Source organism: Eptatretus burgeri, chromosome 3 (genome assembly GCF_056783735.1).
Source record: "Eptatretus burgeri isolate ZD-2024b chromosome 3, Ebu_testis_v1, whole genome shotgun sequence".
Lineage (NCBI taxonomy): Eukaryota > Metazoa > Chordata > Myxini > Myxiniformes > Myxinidae > Eptatretus > Eptatretus burgeri.
In genome coordinates this window covers 112,750,064-112,765,763 of record NC_140963.1, presented here as the reverse complement: position 1 = coordinate 112,765,763, position 15,700 = coordinate 112,750,064, and the positions used below count along the sequence as shown (strand labels likewise).

The following is a 15,700-nucleotide window of genomic DNA, read 5'->3' as shown; positions in this document are numbered from 1 at the left end:
CCAAGGTGGAGTGACCTCGTCTGAAACCAAATTGGCGATCTGAGATGAGGTTGTTGGAGAAAAGGAAGGATTTCATATTAACTGCAAAAATTGATTCCATGACCTTGCTGATGATTTGAAGTAAGCTGATAGGTCTGCAGTTAAGGGGATCAGATTTTGCACCTTTTTCGCTTATCTGGAATTTACATTCCAGATAAGGTATTGTCATCGCGCACCGTCCGTCCGTCCGTCTCCTTTTTCGACTTCTCCAGCCAAACCGCTGGGCCGATCCAGCTGAAATTTTGCAGCAACGTTCCTCTCCTGATTGGTTACAGGGATTGCAAACCTATTTTCGGCCACGTGACTTTAAGTAGGTCGAAATGGCTGACATAGTAAATGTCTTCAAAAATCTTCTCCAGACCCACCAATCAGAATGATACTAAATTTGAGTTACAACATAAGGACGCAGTCCAGATGTTAAATTGCGGAGGCTATGTCGATCACGTGACCGGAAGCGTGTCAAAATGGTGGACTTTGTAAATGTTTGGGAAAATTGTGTAAATTCCTTCAAAAACCTTCCTGTTAGGGTTAGGGTGAGATGACCCAGCAGACCCAGACCCAGCAGTCATAATGCTACCAAATTTAAGTGCCAACATTAGGCCGGGTCCCAGATAAGCTACAGGTCCAGTCGTCCTATTTTTTATGTAATGCAGCGATGTTGGTGGATTTCCAAGCAGATTGAAGATGACCCAGCGCAAATGACGGGGTGAAAAAAGGGCAGAGAGAGAGAGGATGTGCGAGAGCAGCAGATCAGGCTTTTAGAACACGCGAGTTGACACTGTCTAGTACAGTATCGGAGTCAGAGTCGAAGATCGGTTCATGAGTAGAATCGGCTGTGGTTCTATTTGAAGGGACGGAAGGAATGGAAGGGGAGCATATACCAGCGACAGACTTAACAAGGCACCACCAGGTTTTAGAGGAGGGAGACAAGTTTGAAAGTTCATTTTTGAGGTTGGGCAGTTGTTGTTTTCTGGCTTTCTTGAGAGTGTACGCACTTGTTTCAGATTTTTTTTGGAATGCACTGATATTGCCTTCGGTCGGATTTGCCTTCCAGGAAGAGAAGGCAAGTTGTTTCAGAGTAACTACCTCACCACAGAATTCAGTGTACCATGGGCGGGAAGAGCGGTAGGATAATTGAAGATGAGATGGGGATGAATCTGTGCAGGAGAGAGAATCCTTAGAGGGAAGTGGGATGAACCAGCCTCAGGAAGTTGGTTCCACACAAGAGGAACAAAAGAGTTGAGGTGTGCAGTTAGCCTGGATATTTTTTTTTGTATTTTAACCAGAAGGGGGGGTTCCTCCGTTTCTTTAAATATGCGTGCATCCTGAAGTTATTGGGGATGGATGGAGGACTGAGAGAGCAGACTGAGCTAGACCAGAAGAGAAGTAGTTAAAAAAAAAAGAGGCAACTGAACTATCTACCAAATGAGAGCAATAGACCTTGTGCTTCTGCCTCATTGTGAGAGAGGTCAATAATATTTGGAACTTTAGATTCAACAGACGCAATGTAGGGATGCCAGTCCATATGGGAGAGTAGTATTCCATTCAGCTGCAGATAAAGGCCTTGTAGGCTGTGAGTAGTACTGGTTTATCAAGGAATGATTGAGGATGCCCAGTTTGTGGCTTGCTTTGGAGGCCAGCTTTGAGATGTGGTCCGTCCAAAAGAGGTCATGGCTGAAGGTGAAGACAAGATATTCAAGAGACTGAGCCTCTTCCAGTCACTCACCGTGGAAATAGGTGGGTCACTTCATGATCCTTCTCGAGGGACTATGAGATTGGGAGATTTGCCCAGGATTAAAGGACCTGTTCCATTTGTCATACCCAAGTTTAATCATTTTCAGATTAGCAGAGAGGCACGCAGCTGCTGTCTGCTGAGCGGAAGGATGGGAGTACTGTTCTACAATGTTGAGTTGTCTGCAAAAGGAACAGAGGGTTTTCCAGAGCATGGAATGTCATTAAAAAAATGAGGAACAAAAGTTGACCCAAAACACTGCCTTGAGGAACTGCAGCCTCCACTGGGAGAGGGGAGGAGAGGGGCTCCATCGATGACGACACATTGACTGCGTGAGTGGAGGAAGTCATAAATCCAGAAATGAATGAGCTCTTCCTGTCACTCACCATGAAATTGATAGGTGGGTTCACTTCACGATCCTTCTCGAGCGTCAAGGTGAGATTGTGAGATTTGCCAGGTGTTCCATTTATTACACCAGCATCTAATCAATTCCAGATTGCTCGAGACGGATACAGCTGCTGTGTGCCTGCCAGTTTGGATGGGGGTACTGTATGCCATAATGTAAAGTCTTCCGCAGAAAAGAAGCGAGGGTTTTCCAAAGTCGCGAAGAAGTTGTTTATGTCAACGAGGAGCAAGATTGGGCTGAGGACGCTACCCTGGGGCACTCTAACCTCCACCTGGAGGTGAGGTGAGGAAAGAGGTGTGTAGGATGTCAGAATTATCAATATAAACTGGATAGAAAGGTGACCTTGTATATTCCACAAGCAGAGGTCTTGGCAAGTAGTGTAGGATGCTAGACTCTGTCGTTGTCCAAATTATATTATATCCAAAGTAATGGTCATGACTACTTGTTTGAAGTTTAGGGCCTTCAACCATTGCGAACAGAGGAAGGAGCATCAGTATGTTTAAAGTTGAGTAACTGAGCCAGAATCAAAACTGATGGTCACATATCAGACTGTTTGTAAAGGATGGACCTGACATCAGCAGCGATGATGGATTCCCTGGCTTAGCTTACAGTTGGAAGCAAGGAGCTTGTTGCATCATTATTGTTGATTGGAGTGATGTTTTTCTGACTTCCAGGCAGATGGCATCAGCAAAAGGAGGACAGGCTGAAGTTAAGAACAGCAGAGCAAGAAAAAAAAAGAGATTAGTTGAGAGAATTAATTGTCCTTGTTTTTCTGTCTACCCAAAATGACACGAGGTTTTATCTCGACAAGTCTTTCATTGTCTTTTCATTTGATTGTCTGGAGTCTTGACCTGAACATCTTGTCAACAATATGGTATAATAATAATAATAATCTATCTATAATTCCAGCAATCTCTGTCTGTCTGTCTGTCTGCGACCGCCGTTTCTCGACAACCTCTGGTCCGATCTAATTGAAACTTGCCAGGTTTATTGCTGGGGACCTGCGGATGTGCCATTTCAAGGTTTGATAATAATCGGATAAGCGGTTCCCAAGTTACGGCCATTTATCTGTCAACCAATGACAAGCTGTTTTTCCCAAGGTTTAAATGAATTGTTCAAATTATTAATTAATCCCAAGGTTTGAATTTTCCCCAAGGGAAACATCTGTTTCCCAAGGGTTTGAAAGCTGTTTTTTCCCAAGGTTTGAATTAATTGTTGTGCTTGGTAGATTTTGTGAATACATTTACAGAGAGAGGGGTGAGAGAGAGGGGGGGAGGCGAGAGAGAGGGGGCGTCACAATTCAGGAGAGGTGGAGAGAGGAGGGGCGAGAGAGGGGGACGAGAGAGGGAGGGAGAGTGGAGGGAGAGAGGGGGAGAGAGAGAGGGGACTTCACAATGCAAGAGAGGGGAGAGAGGAGGAGGCGAGAGAGGAGGAGGCGAGAGAGAGGGCGAGAGAGAGGAGGGCGAGAGAGGGGGGGGCAAGAGAGGGCTGCACATACTGGCACTCACCTACGGGCCCGTACTAGTAATAATAATAATAATAATAATAATAATAATAATAATACTATTCCTTTTGCACCATAAAGGTGCATATGTCTGCCAAGACAGTTTCATTTGCAAGGAGTGCAGTCCTGGAAAGGTCAGCAATCCAACACAGATTACCCTGAATGGTTATTACCCCCAGTACACTGGTACTCATTTCACCAACCTCAGAAGGATGACAGGCTAAATCAACCCCACCTGGTGTTGATTCAACAGTTGAATAAACAGGAGCTTGAACTCAGGACTCCAAGGTCCCAAGCCAGCCACCTTAACCACGAAGCCAACACCTGGCTAACTATATAGTATATTTCATCTACAGTACAGTACAGTAGAATGGACTTTGAAAAAACTATAAATGAAACTGAATTATGACGTTTTGTGAAGAGTGGAATACGAGTAGATTGGGACAAAGTCATGGAATGGAAATTTCAGGATAGATGTGGAATGTCTGGGTTTGCACAAAACTTCTGCAATCATAGATCCGTATGGAGGAATGCCATCATTCGACCAACTCCCAGAATATAATGGGGGAAATGGGTGTAAAAATGTTTGTTGCTCTTCTTGTTGTTGTGTTTTATCCCCACATGATAACATGCACCTTTAGTGAAGTTCCCAGCAATTTATATGGAGAAAGCCTTATGTTGCTTTTGTGAGTCCCTGATTGGCTGTGAAATGTCGTGTTGTATTTTAGTTCCGGTACAAGAAGCGAGTTTACAAGCATTGCTGCCTGAGTGAGAAACAGCTCACCAAGCTGCACAGCAAGGTGAGTTGGGGAGTAAGCAGGCCTTTAAGTTTGGAAAGAGCAGCCATCTTATCTTGTTTTAATTGTCTGCGTTTGCTATAATCCACTCATTATAGTACGTATTATATGCAGGGGCTGTAAGACACCTTCCTTTGGCCTCTCTTCCCTTTTTCCTGCAATCAAAGCAAAGTTCCACAATGCAAGGGTGCTGGATGTGCATGATCAGCACCCTTGCATTCATGGTGTCCTTTGGATTTGGGCCTTGGTGTTTTTCTTCCACGAGTTTCGCATTGACCATTTCGTCCTTCCGATTCATCCATTAAGACGGAAGCAGCAGTATCCCGGACTGGTATTAATGTGAACTTGTGAAAATTTGCATAACCATAGCACAATGCCCCCCCCCCCCCTTGGGTCCACACTCAATGCTCCATGGAGATCTCTCAATTTCATATAATCAATGGTCGAGTAAACTGCAGTACCCGTGTACAATTAGTCCAGAGGATGTAAAACGTGTGCAATGTACTCATTAAAATGCAGTGAGTGTGGAATGAGTGTGTTTGAGTGTGCAGGCGAATCTTCGAAGGTTTATAATGCATGTGCGGCACGGCAACATCCTCAAAATGGCTGCGATGTTGGAGAAAGGCCTCGACCCGAACTTGCATGATCCAGAAACCGGGGGTCAGACACTCACATATACACAGATTTTTTTTTTTTAACTTTGTGATCTCACTCTTATTCCTTCACGAAGGATGCAAGCGTCACTAATTGAGCGATACATCATGAAATATGTCTTTCTATGTCATTGGGTAAACATTGTGTCCTCCTGTGCTCCTGCTGGACGTATTCGAGATAATACAGTCATTGCCACTTATGAGCAATGTTGATGTAAAACAAATTCAGATAACTGGCAACCCTCTCCCCAGATATGATCCCAGTAGTCTCACTAGTTGAATGCCATCATTGGCAACTGCCACAACGCTTATTGACTACGTTGGGGATAAAAGAGGTTTCATCAACGACAACATGAGCTCAGAGGAAAGAGTGTCTAATCGATGAGTTTGTGAATCGTTTTTCTCATCATAATCATGCCGAGTCCTTATAGCTTCACAACCTGTTGACGCCTCTCTCACTTCTTCATTCGTATGCAGCACAACGCTTCGGGGTAGCATCATTGGCTGAAGACGCGGCTGTGCTGCTGACGCATTGACCTGTATGGTTCTGGCAGGAATTTGGAATTTGGCCATGGTGCTGGCGATAGCTCACCTACTCTTCGCAAAGGACAACACGGGATCTTTAACGTCCACAAACGAATGCTAGCAGACGAGATGCAAGTTTAACGTCAATCCGAGGGATGGCACACACATCGATAAATCACCTTGCCTGTGAAACACTGGGATGACAGTTTATAGTTGGGTCGGGATTCAAACCTCGGCTAGACAGCTTAGAAGTGAGTATGCGTATCTCTAGGTCAGCGGTTCCCAAACCTACGGTCGCGACCCAAATAAGGGTCACGAGGGTGTTTCTCAGGGTCACGGGACAGTCTCAAAAAAGAAATATTACAGTGATAACTAGAAGGCCATTCGGTAGAGCACGCACCTCGCCCTGTAATGCCTGTTCCACGAGAACATTTCGGGCCCATTACATTTTTGAAATATCATGCGATATATCGTTTTTGGCCCTATCTTTCAATGGTTAAGAATAACTTTTAAAATTCCAGTAGTCAGATCCAGATCTTCACCAGAATTGAATCAATTCATCCTTGTCACACACCCAACCTGTCCACTAAGTTTCATCCGAATCGGTGCACAACGTTTTGAGATATCGTGCTCTATATCATTTTGGCCCGATCAATGGTGAAGAATCAGTTTCAAATTCTAGTAGTCGGATCCGGATCCGGATCGTCACCATTATCTAATCAGTTCCTCCTTGTCACACTTTGAACCTGCCGACAAAATTTCATCCGGATCCGTCTACAACTTTTTGAGACATCCTGTACACAAACAAACAAATGAAATTACTCGTTGAGCAAGGAATTTCCGGAATAACTTTGTCATATCTCCATGATCTCTGAAAAAACAAAAACCTGGAAATCAATTTGGTTCTTACAAGTAGATAGTGCTCCTGTTTAATGAGGTATAGCACTTAGTTTGGTCATGATCATAACTTGGAAGTCAATCGGACTTGAAATGGCGTTTTTATCACAATTTGAAAGTTTTGACCCGACCCCCCTGACATTCGACCCTGGCCGCAAAGAAGGGTGTTGGTGTGACACCCCAATGAGACATATGGTTGGATACAGAATTGGAAGATGCACATATTGGATTTGGTGTTTGAAGTCGATACGACCATTTTAGCGGACGTTACTGCGAAAATAAGAATTTCGGTTTTTCGGTGACCTTGACCTTGAACTTTGACCGAGATTCACCAAAAACGACAAGTGTCTAAGTTGGACCATGGCCGACGTCTGTACCCAGTTTGGTCATGATCGCTGAAACGGTGTGGCTGCTGCAGGGTAAACAAACACACAAACAGACAATCCGGTAGGCGACATGGCTGCTCGCTCTCGATCAGGGGTCTCCAACCTGCGGCCCGCGGGCCACATACGGCCCGTTAGATGGATTTATGCGGCCCTCGGTGCCATATTAAGTTTACATTACAATACGGCCCGTGATACTGCCAATTTGTCAGGGTCAATGATCAAAGCGTTCTGTAATTTTTATTATGATTTTGATTCGTATTAGATACGTGTGTTTTTAACACGATTATTCATTTATCATATTCGTTGGCAAGAAAATTATATTCAGCACTAATTTTTGTTTAAATTTCCGCATATTAATTATATATTTTTTTCCCCCGGAATTTAGCGTCCTTTTTTTTTGGGTGCGGCCCTCCGCCCCTCACCACTTTGGTTTTGTGGCCCTTCGCCCAAAAAGGTTGGAGACCCCTGCTCTCGATGGAAAGCTGGCCGACGCGACTAGCCGATATTCATGTACATGCTATCAATCAATTTCATTATTTGACAATCGAATGGCCACGGCACGATGATCAGAGTACAAATTAGCGAAAGTTAGAGTATGCCTGTATCGGAGATTTTCGTAATTTGCATATTGTTCAGGAATCAGTACATGATCCAGCTGAGCAGCGCCACGTGTCGGTCCATGATGGGAAGGAATGAGGTTCAATTGAGTGCAGAAAGCATCAATTTTATTACATCCGCTGGCTTGTTTTAGCTGTTGCTAAGCAACGGAGGTGTGCATAGCAACCATTCATTGTTGTGTACATGCTAGCCACATTGTTCACATTTCACCCAAATTTCATCAAAATCAAACTCTTTCTCTTAGAGATATTCGCAATTAACCGTTTCTGAAATGTTTGACATGTACTCGCCCAAAACCTATCTCCTCCTACAAATATTTTTTTGTTAGGGCTGCAAATTGGCACAAAGGGAGCTCGATAGATTGCTCACAGAACTCTTAGCTTCGATTTTCTGACCACTTTTAAGGGCCGTTGCTCAGGCCCGGGGTCCCATATTCGAAAGCACACGATTCCCAGAAATATTGGTCCTATCTACCAAATTTCATTGGAATCGATTGAGTGGTTTAGTCCCGAGGCTTGACGAAAGTTTCGCGGACAGACAGACAGATGGACATGTCCAGAATAAGGGTGCTCTAAGAGCAGCCAACAGACAGACAGACAGACACACAGAATGACACACACAACCGACCAACATAATTGTCGAAATCTGAAGGATTCCGGCAATTAATAAACAGACAGACAGAAAGGGGTGAAAAAAACTTAACCTCCTTCACCTTCTCTGGCAGAGGTAACAATGGATCACTTCACTGGCACAACAACAAGGATTCCTATTACATCTTTATTTTGATAAAAAAATTTTTTAATTAAATTCTGTTGCCGAAATTTCTTTTGTATTTTGAATCATTCAGGTTTTTTTCTTATATTTTAATACATGTGTTTTATAATATGTGTTCTATCAATAAAAATGTTCGAATAAATTTATAACTTTTCATTCCAGGTTTGCCCTTTAACTGGACAAATGGTCCAACGTAAAACACAACTGCAGTGTCAGCCTGACTTTTTGAAATATGGCTTCACCGAGATGAGAGGAACCATCTGGGAATGTCCGACCTCAGTGTGTTCAGTGTGCGCAAGTCCTCGCCAACGAATCTATGAAGGAGAACAAATTGAAACGCCATTTGCATTCAGATCATCCAAAGTTTGTCGAAAAGCCACTGAATTACTGGAAGGACAAAGAAGAACAAGTAAAACGAAGTCGGATTAATGCTCCATCGAGTTCAGCTTTTTCGCTGGAGAAAGCTTCCTTGGCGTCCTTTGAAGTAGCGTGGTATATTGCAAGATGCAAAAAGCCTCATAACGTTGGAGAAGAGTTGGTGAAGCCAGCAGCAGTTGCAATGGTGAAAACCGTTTGCGGAGCACGTATTATCAAGAAGACTGAATCGGTACCACTTTCTGACGATAGCATCAAACGTCGAATTGATCTCATTTCAGATAATATTTTGGCTCAACTGATTGTGGAGCTGTAAAAAAAAAAAGCAGGAAAACTTTCGTTGCAGACGGATTAATCGGTGGACATTGCAGGTGACTCTCAACTCATGGTTTCTGTAAAGTACAGAGTAGAAGACAACATTCTGGAAGAATTTCTTCACTTCCAGTGAAGTACCACCACTGGAAGAGACACCTTGAACATGATTCACAATTTTTTTTTTTTCAAGAAACATGATCTACACTGGTTGAATTGTTTGGCCATGTGATTCCCACAAGAATGATTGAACTAAAGACGGAAATTGAATTTTTTTTTTTTTTAACTTGAGAAGAAACATGCGTTGGCAGACTACTTGAAAGATTCTGCTTGGTTGGCAAAGCTTGCTTGTGTGACATCTTCATGCACCTGAATGAACTGAATTCAGACATCCAGGGTCAAAATCATACCATGGTGGACATTGGTGACAAAAATGTCCTCATTCAAAAAATACTTGCTCTAAAACTGGGTTAAAGGGAAAATGGCTAGTTTTCCAGAACTGAGTGTTGTGCTGGAAGATATGTCAGAAATATCCCTTGTTGACATCAAAAGTATATTCGAAGATCATTTGAAGAACTTTCAGGAAGAAACGGACAGGTATTTTCCCAAAAAAGTCGTATCTCTCGAAGCGTAGTTTGATCAGGGATGTGTTCAATGTGAACGTCAGTGAAGTCGGAGAAAATATTCCAGGATTTCAAGAACTTGTAGAACTCCGGGAAAATCAAGTGCAGAAGCAACGCTTTGAAATCCAAAAATTTTGGCCTCAACTTCAGGATAAGTCCATTTTGACTCGAGAGGCTGAAATAGCTTTTCTCCCTTTTCCCACAATATATCTCTGTGAACAAAGATTTTAAGGTCTTGTTACAATTCAGACTAAAGTTAGGAGCTGTGTGGATCCTCGGCATGACTCGTGTTGTGCTCTGTCCATCATTATGAAACCAAACTTTGAGGAACTTACCCACAAAATGAAACGGCATCATGGCTGCCACTGAGAAAATCTTTGATCGTTATAAAGTATAATTTTCATGTGAATTTGTTTTTCATTTTGTCCAAATTAAAAATTATTTGATATTATTATGTGTTGGTAATTAATTCAATAAAACATATGAATAAACACAACATATCGAAATGATTGTTCATAAACACTGCACGTACCAGCGTTTAGGGTCGCCAGGCCAGGACAAGATTGCATTCAGGGTCGCCACCAAAAAACATTGGGAAACACTGTTCTAGGTCAAGCTGTCAGCCCATATCTCTCTGATAAAGTTTATGTTCTCGAGATGCTTCGAGTTTAAAGGCAGAAGAATTTGAAGCCTTTGATGAATTCAGTACAGCGATGTCGAGACGGCAGATGAGCTTTCCGAGATGGAACCTTCAAAGCAAATTTGCCAAGTTAGCATCGGCATGTTGAACAACCATAGTGGGAGAGCTAGCCAGAGGGGGAGCCCAAAATGCCTTCGTCCCATCGACCAATGTGTACTGTAAACCTTTTTGGCTGATGCCCGTCACGTGGCTTAGAACCTACCATGCACAAAATAGACCAGGAGGTTCACCTTGAGGCTGTAAATTCCAGAAATCGGACACCGTGGCATTGTTTCTTTTAGTTTGTGCATAGCTTGAATAAGATGCAATCGATACGAATAGAGTCGTGTCATACACATGACAAATTTAGGATAATTGCAACTTTTTGTTGGGAAATGAGAGCTTGCTAATAACTGGAATCCACTGTACTTTGTGGACAACGTTGAATCGCTGCTAATCATCGTATTTTGTGTCGTACTCGGTTCGTGGTCGAGCTTTTGACAAAAAATGCCGCAATCCCAATGTGTCTGCTCGACGTTTTTGGGCAAGGGTGCAGGGCCTTGTTTTTCAATTTCCCTGTATAATGGCAATGTTCATTGAACTATTTCCAATCAGAGACACCGCTGACCCTGGCTGCGCAGCTTGCTGGTGGCTCTCTGCTCCTCATCACTCTGCGGGATGGTGGTGCTCACCTGGACTTTCTCAACCAAAGAGGGCTAACTGCTTTGCACATTTCTGCCCGCACGCACAACCACGACACGCTTGAGGTAGGGTAAACATGGTGCAAACATTGAGAAGATAGGTTGAATGTTGGCTTTTTGCTGCATTGCCATTGGGGGGCAGCAGAAGTCCAGCGGCTGGAATCTTTCACACAGTGGGTGAAATGGTATAGAGGTTTGGGGTTTTTTTATATTTTTTTATTTTATTTTTTTGTTGTTGAACCTTTATTTTGATTGAATGTAAAATAGAAAATTCAAGGTAAAGATTGATAACACCTCCAGATTGTGGATTTTATTGAGTGTCGCATCGAGATGGATTGCACATTCTTTTCATTCCTCAACTGATCCCTTTCTTTCCTCTGCATGCAAAAATGGAGCAATGATTAATTTTAATGCATGGGAATGTGTGATGCTGTCTACTTTATTATCAGCATTGAGCAGTGCATGTTTCTGATGCTGCTGGAAGTGGTTCGCCACATTTTTACCCCCATATCCCCCCTTTGGAAATTTTGATTTGGGTGCCACAGCCTTTTCATCGGAAGCATTTTGGTGCCTCTGAGGTCAATGTCAACCATAATGTGTGGGCTAGCTCTAGCATCACATGTAAGCGAGACCAGGTGGGGCAGGCAGGTTATCCTATTATTATTATTATTATTATTATTATATAGACTAGAAACACCCGCTTGACTTACGGGAATGGCTCGGGGGGATTATGTTATTCTCGTGTATTCAAACGTGTAATTCAAAACACCTCTCCAAAATACCTCTTGCTTGGTAATTCGAAAGAACTCACTGCCCTGGAAAACGTGGGGACGGGAATTTTGTACTGCACTGTAAATGGTAGGGACTTTTAATGCCCTCTCCTACCTGGGGGCTGCGTTACACGATACACATTTACATGGAGAACTTGCATCCACCATACCTGTCAAGTTTGGTTCGGTTCTGTCCACTAACAACCGAGAAATAGCAATTTTTAAGAAAATGGGACGTTTCTCGGCCCGAAGTGCCACAATCGCACTTTGGGCTCAGTTCGTGCCTGCGCATATGTGTCTAGTGTATGCCTGTCAATTTTCATCGAATTATTTTCACTAATAATGGAGAAATAGACGTTCAAATGAACAACTGTACACAAGAAAAGAGAGAACGCGAGTGGCACTTAGACCCCGTGGGGTGAAAAACGCCCTTATGCAATAATTGTAGTCATGCTGATCCTATGTAGCAAGTCTGGATGTAATCTGGCCAGAACCGTAGGAGTAGCACAACACAACACAACACAACACACGCACACACACACACACACACACACACACACACACACACACACACACACACACGTCCCTGAATTATTGCTGGAAGCACAGCGATACCGCTGGTGCAGTGCCCCTGTTTCCAGGAAGCTGATACCCCTTTTGCCAACCTCAGAAGGATGACGAGCTGAGTCAACTCACCTGGTGTTATGTAACGGGTGACATGGGGTTCAAACTCGCAACCCTACGATCTTAATAAAGCCAGCCACCTTAACCGTTAAGCCAACAACAGGCTTAGGTATCCCATCTCCAAAGATCAATAATCATCCAGATTCCATTTTTTAGAGAACAATCTGATAGCCAAATGGCAATTGTCTCGAGATCAGTTAAATTTCCAGAAGTTTCAAATCCAAGTTTTTAATTTGGCTGGATTATGTACCCCCAACTACTGCAATGTTATGAGTCCATCAGCACATCCAATGGGAAAATTTGGATGGGAAGTTTCAGTGTTGTAAAAGACCATCACATGTTCTTTTTTGTTGTTGCAGTTTGATTGCGTCTTTTGGCTCATGGCTCATGTTTGTTGCTGGTTCTTCCACAGACTCTCCTAGACCTTGGTGCTTTTCCAGATTACAGGGATTCCAGGGGATTAACCCCATTATACCACACGGCCATTGCTGGAGGTGACCCCTGTTGCTGTGAGATGCTGTTAAAAGAACAGGCAGAACTCGGGTTGTCTGATGAGAATGGCTGGCAAGAGATCCACCAGGTTAGCAGTTTTATGTCTGTGGTGCATTTCTTTATTATCATGTTTTATACTCACTTCATGTTATTATTTTATTATTTCTGGGACTGTTTTCATCTTCTTCCACAGAGGAGAACACGATTATTTTGGAGTCCTTGAGCACTTTCTTAATGCCAAACTGTAATGGGCAAGTTGTCAGGTATTATTGATGTACATGCTGCTATACCCGTGATTTTATAAACCCAAAATTAAATGTCATTTTACTCTGACCACAAATTGTTATTCTGAGTCCAAACTCCTTGAGCTGTCAAACCCAAAGAGGAAAATGACCAGAGTATGTGCTGAGCATATTGGGCGTAGTTATTGGTTCGTGGGCGCCAGCAGTGACCACTATTTTCGTTGTGTCTGTCTGTATGTTGGGTGGTCACGAGAGTACCCTTATTTTCACTTTTTCCGTCTGTCTGTATGTTTGTTTGTATGTTTGTTTGTAATGGACAGCTCTGGAGGCCAGAGGAGTCAACCGATTTTGATGAAACTTGACTGGTAGGTTCATACCAGGATCTAGTTCTATGCTTTTGAATACCGTTGCTATGGACACCACCGTTGCCTAGCAACGTGACTCTGAAATTTTTGAAAAAATCAAAGAAAATTAATTTTTTTCAAAAATCGGCTTCCAGGCTTTTATGCGCACTATAATCAACCTCTTTGTCAAAAATTTTCAGCCCGATCCGTCGAAAACCGTATGACTAGTATGCAATTATGTAGTGGCCACCCATGTCGCCTCCCGGCTTGTCTGTCTGTTTGTGACTCTCTCCAGAGCATAGCTCCGTGACGTTTGATGCAATTTTGATGAAACTTGGGAACAAGCTAGATATCATAGTCTTGTTGTGTCTTTTTTTGTATGAGGGGCATCCCATGCTCCTTAAGGGCAGAGCCACGCCCACGAGGGGCGTCCCATGCTCCTTGTGGGCGGAGCCACGCCCACTTGAACTTTTTATTTATTTTTATTTTTTCTCGATTTTTTTTTTCTCGCAATTTCATTTCCTAGAAGCTGTGCATAATGTCCATAAGTACAACTGATAAAAAAAAAATCCGATTTGATTTGGTCAATTTTGATGGAAGAGATAGGTTTTTACGGTAGGGCTTCCTCAAAAGCTTCCACTAACTCAATTGTACCTATCGTGGCATTGTTCAATAATGCCCGCGAACCATCGTCGCCTCCCGGCTTGGTAATATTAAAGGCATAGTTTGTAACCCTGGTTTAGACTTATGATTCATGTCTTGTGAGTGTGAGAGGTGGCAGGGAAGAAAAATGACTTGGTTCAGACAAGGGTTAGGGTTAGTGGAGTGTGAAAGATCATTGATATGTGGCAGGGTTGATATGACGTGAGAGTATGGCATAACCATGATCTTCTTTGTCTATGATATGCATCACATGATTACTGGAAGCATCAGTGTGAGGGAGAACGTTTTTGCTCCCGATGGGTTAAAGCATGAGTTTGTCAAATTTGATCAGGATTCTGGTGATAACTCGCCTTCTCTTTGTCAGAAGACAATATGGGATGTTAATGTATACCAGATAATGTTAGAAAACGAGTTACAGCTTAATAGCCATCCGAGGGACAGCACACTTTGAGAGGCAGCACTGCGACAGTTATTAGTCAGACCGAGAATCAAAGTCAGGACCAAACATCTCAAAGGTAAGTGTGTTAACTCTGCACAATGCTGTTAGATATAACCTTGATGGATCATCACCATCTCAGATATTGGAACATTTCCGTGCATGTCTCAAGCCAATTTACTATGGGTCTTATTTTTGAATATTATTGCTATGAGGCTTGCTGATATCTTTATATCTATACATATATCGAGGAAAGGGAGTTATATTTACATGTATATAGTGAGTAAAGGGGTTTGTTTCTAAAGTTGTAGCAAGTTCTAAAGTTGCAATCCGAGATGGGTTGCCACTCCGACACAGGATGTGGAGGAATTTGTAATTTGCTCATGGTGCTGGCGAATCCAGTGATAGCTTACCTACTCTTTGTGAAGGACACTGTGGCATCTTCAACGTCCGTTAACTAATGGTGGCAGACAGAGCGCCCAGTTTAACGCCCATCCGAGAGATAGCACACACATTGATAAATCACCCTGCCTGTGGACCACCAGGATGACAGTTTTTAACTGGGGAGAGATGTGAACCCAGGCAAGGCAGCGCAAAGGTGATGAGCATAGCGGGTGAGCACACTTCTTGTGGGTATCAAAGTGGGCGAGCATACGTACCTCTCGGCTCGGCTATCCCGCCAGCGTAATGAAAGTGATCACGAAATACATAATATTCGTGTTGTTTGAAAACTTTCGTTGTGAAAAATACATAAATTTTGTTTCGAACCAAAATGATCAGTAGATCTTTAATTTAGTGATTTCATTGCTTTTCAGGTGTTTATAAAATACTGATTATATTCTGTTGCAATCCTTTTTTTCTGATGTATCAGCAGATCTAATAGTTTCATAGTGCATTGGCTTGAGGCATAAATGGGACATTTCTCTCAGGGTGGAATCAAGCATCTCTGTGTGGACTGAAAAAGTGGGTCGAGTGGACATGCAACACAAGGAAGGATATTAACAGGGGTGTGAAGTAGAAAACATAACTAGCACCTCGGTAATTAAAC

The 15,700-nt window shown here is 42.9% G+C and overlaps 1 protein-coding gene across 9 annotated transcripts in view; it reads left to right on the top strand.

Annotated features, from left to right (window-relative positions):
* The window catches only part of LOC147030752 (uncharacterized), a 227,503-nt gene that overhangs the window by 42,777 nt on the left and 169,026 nt on the right, over positions 1–15,700 (top strand). For 6 of the 9 annotated variants that reach the window (XM_085875120.1, XM_085875123.1, XM_085875124.1 and 3 more), the window contains 4 exons: positions 4,410–4,481; positions 5,030–5,138; positions 10,936–11,087; positions 12,888–13,055. In XM_085875120.1, coding sequence (XP_085731246.1) covers positions 4,410–4,481; positions 5,030–5,138; positions 10,936–11,087; positions 12,888–13,055 — 501 coding nt within the window. Of the gene's footprint in view, positions 1–2,443; positions 2,460–4,409; positions 5,139–10,935; positions 11,088–12,887; positions 13,056–15,700 lie in introns of those variants that run through there. The other 3 variants (XM_085875125.1, XM_085875126.1, XM_085875127.1) reach the window with 2 other exon arrangements.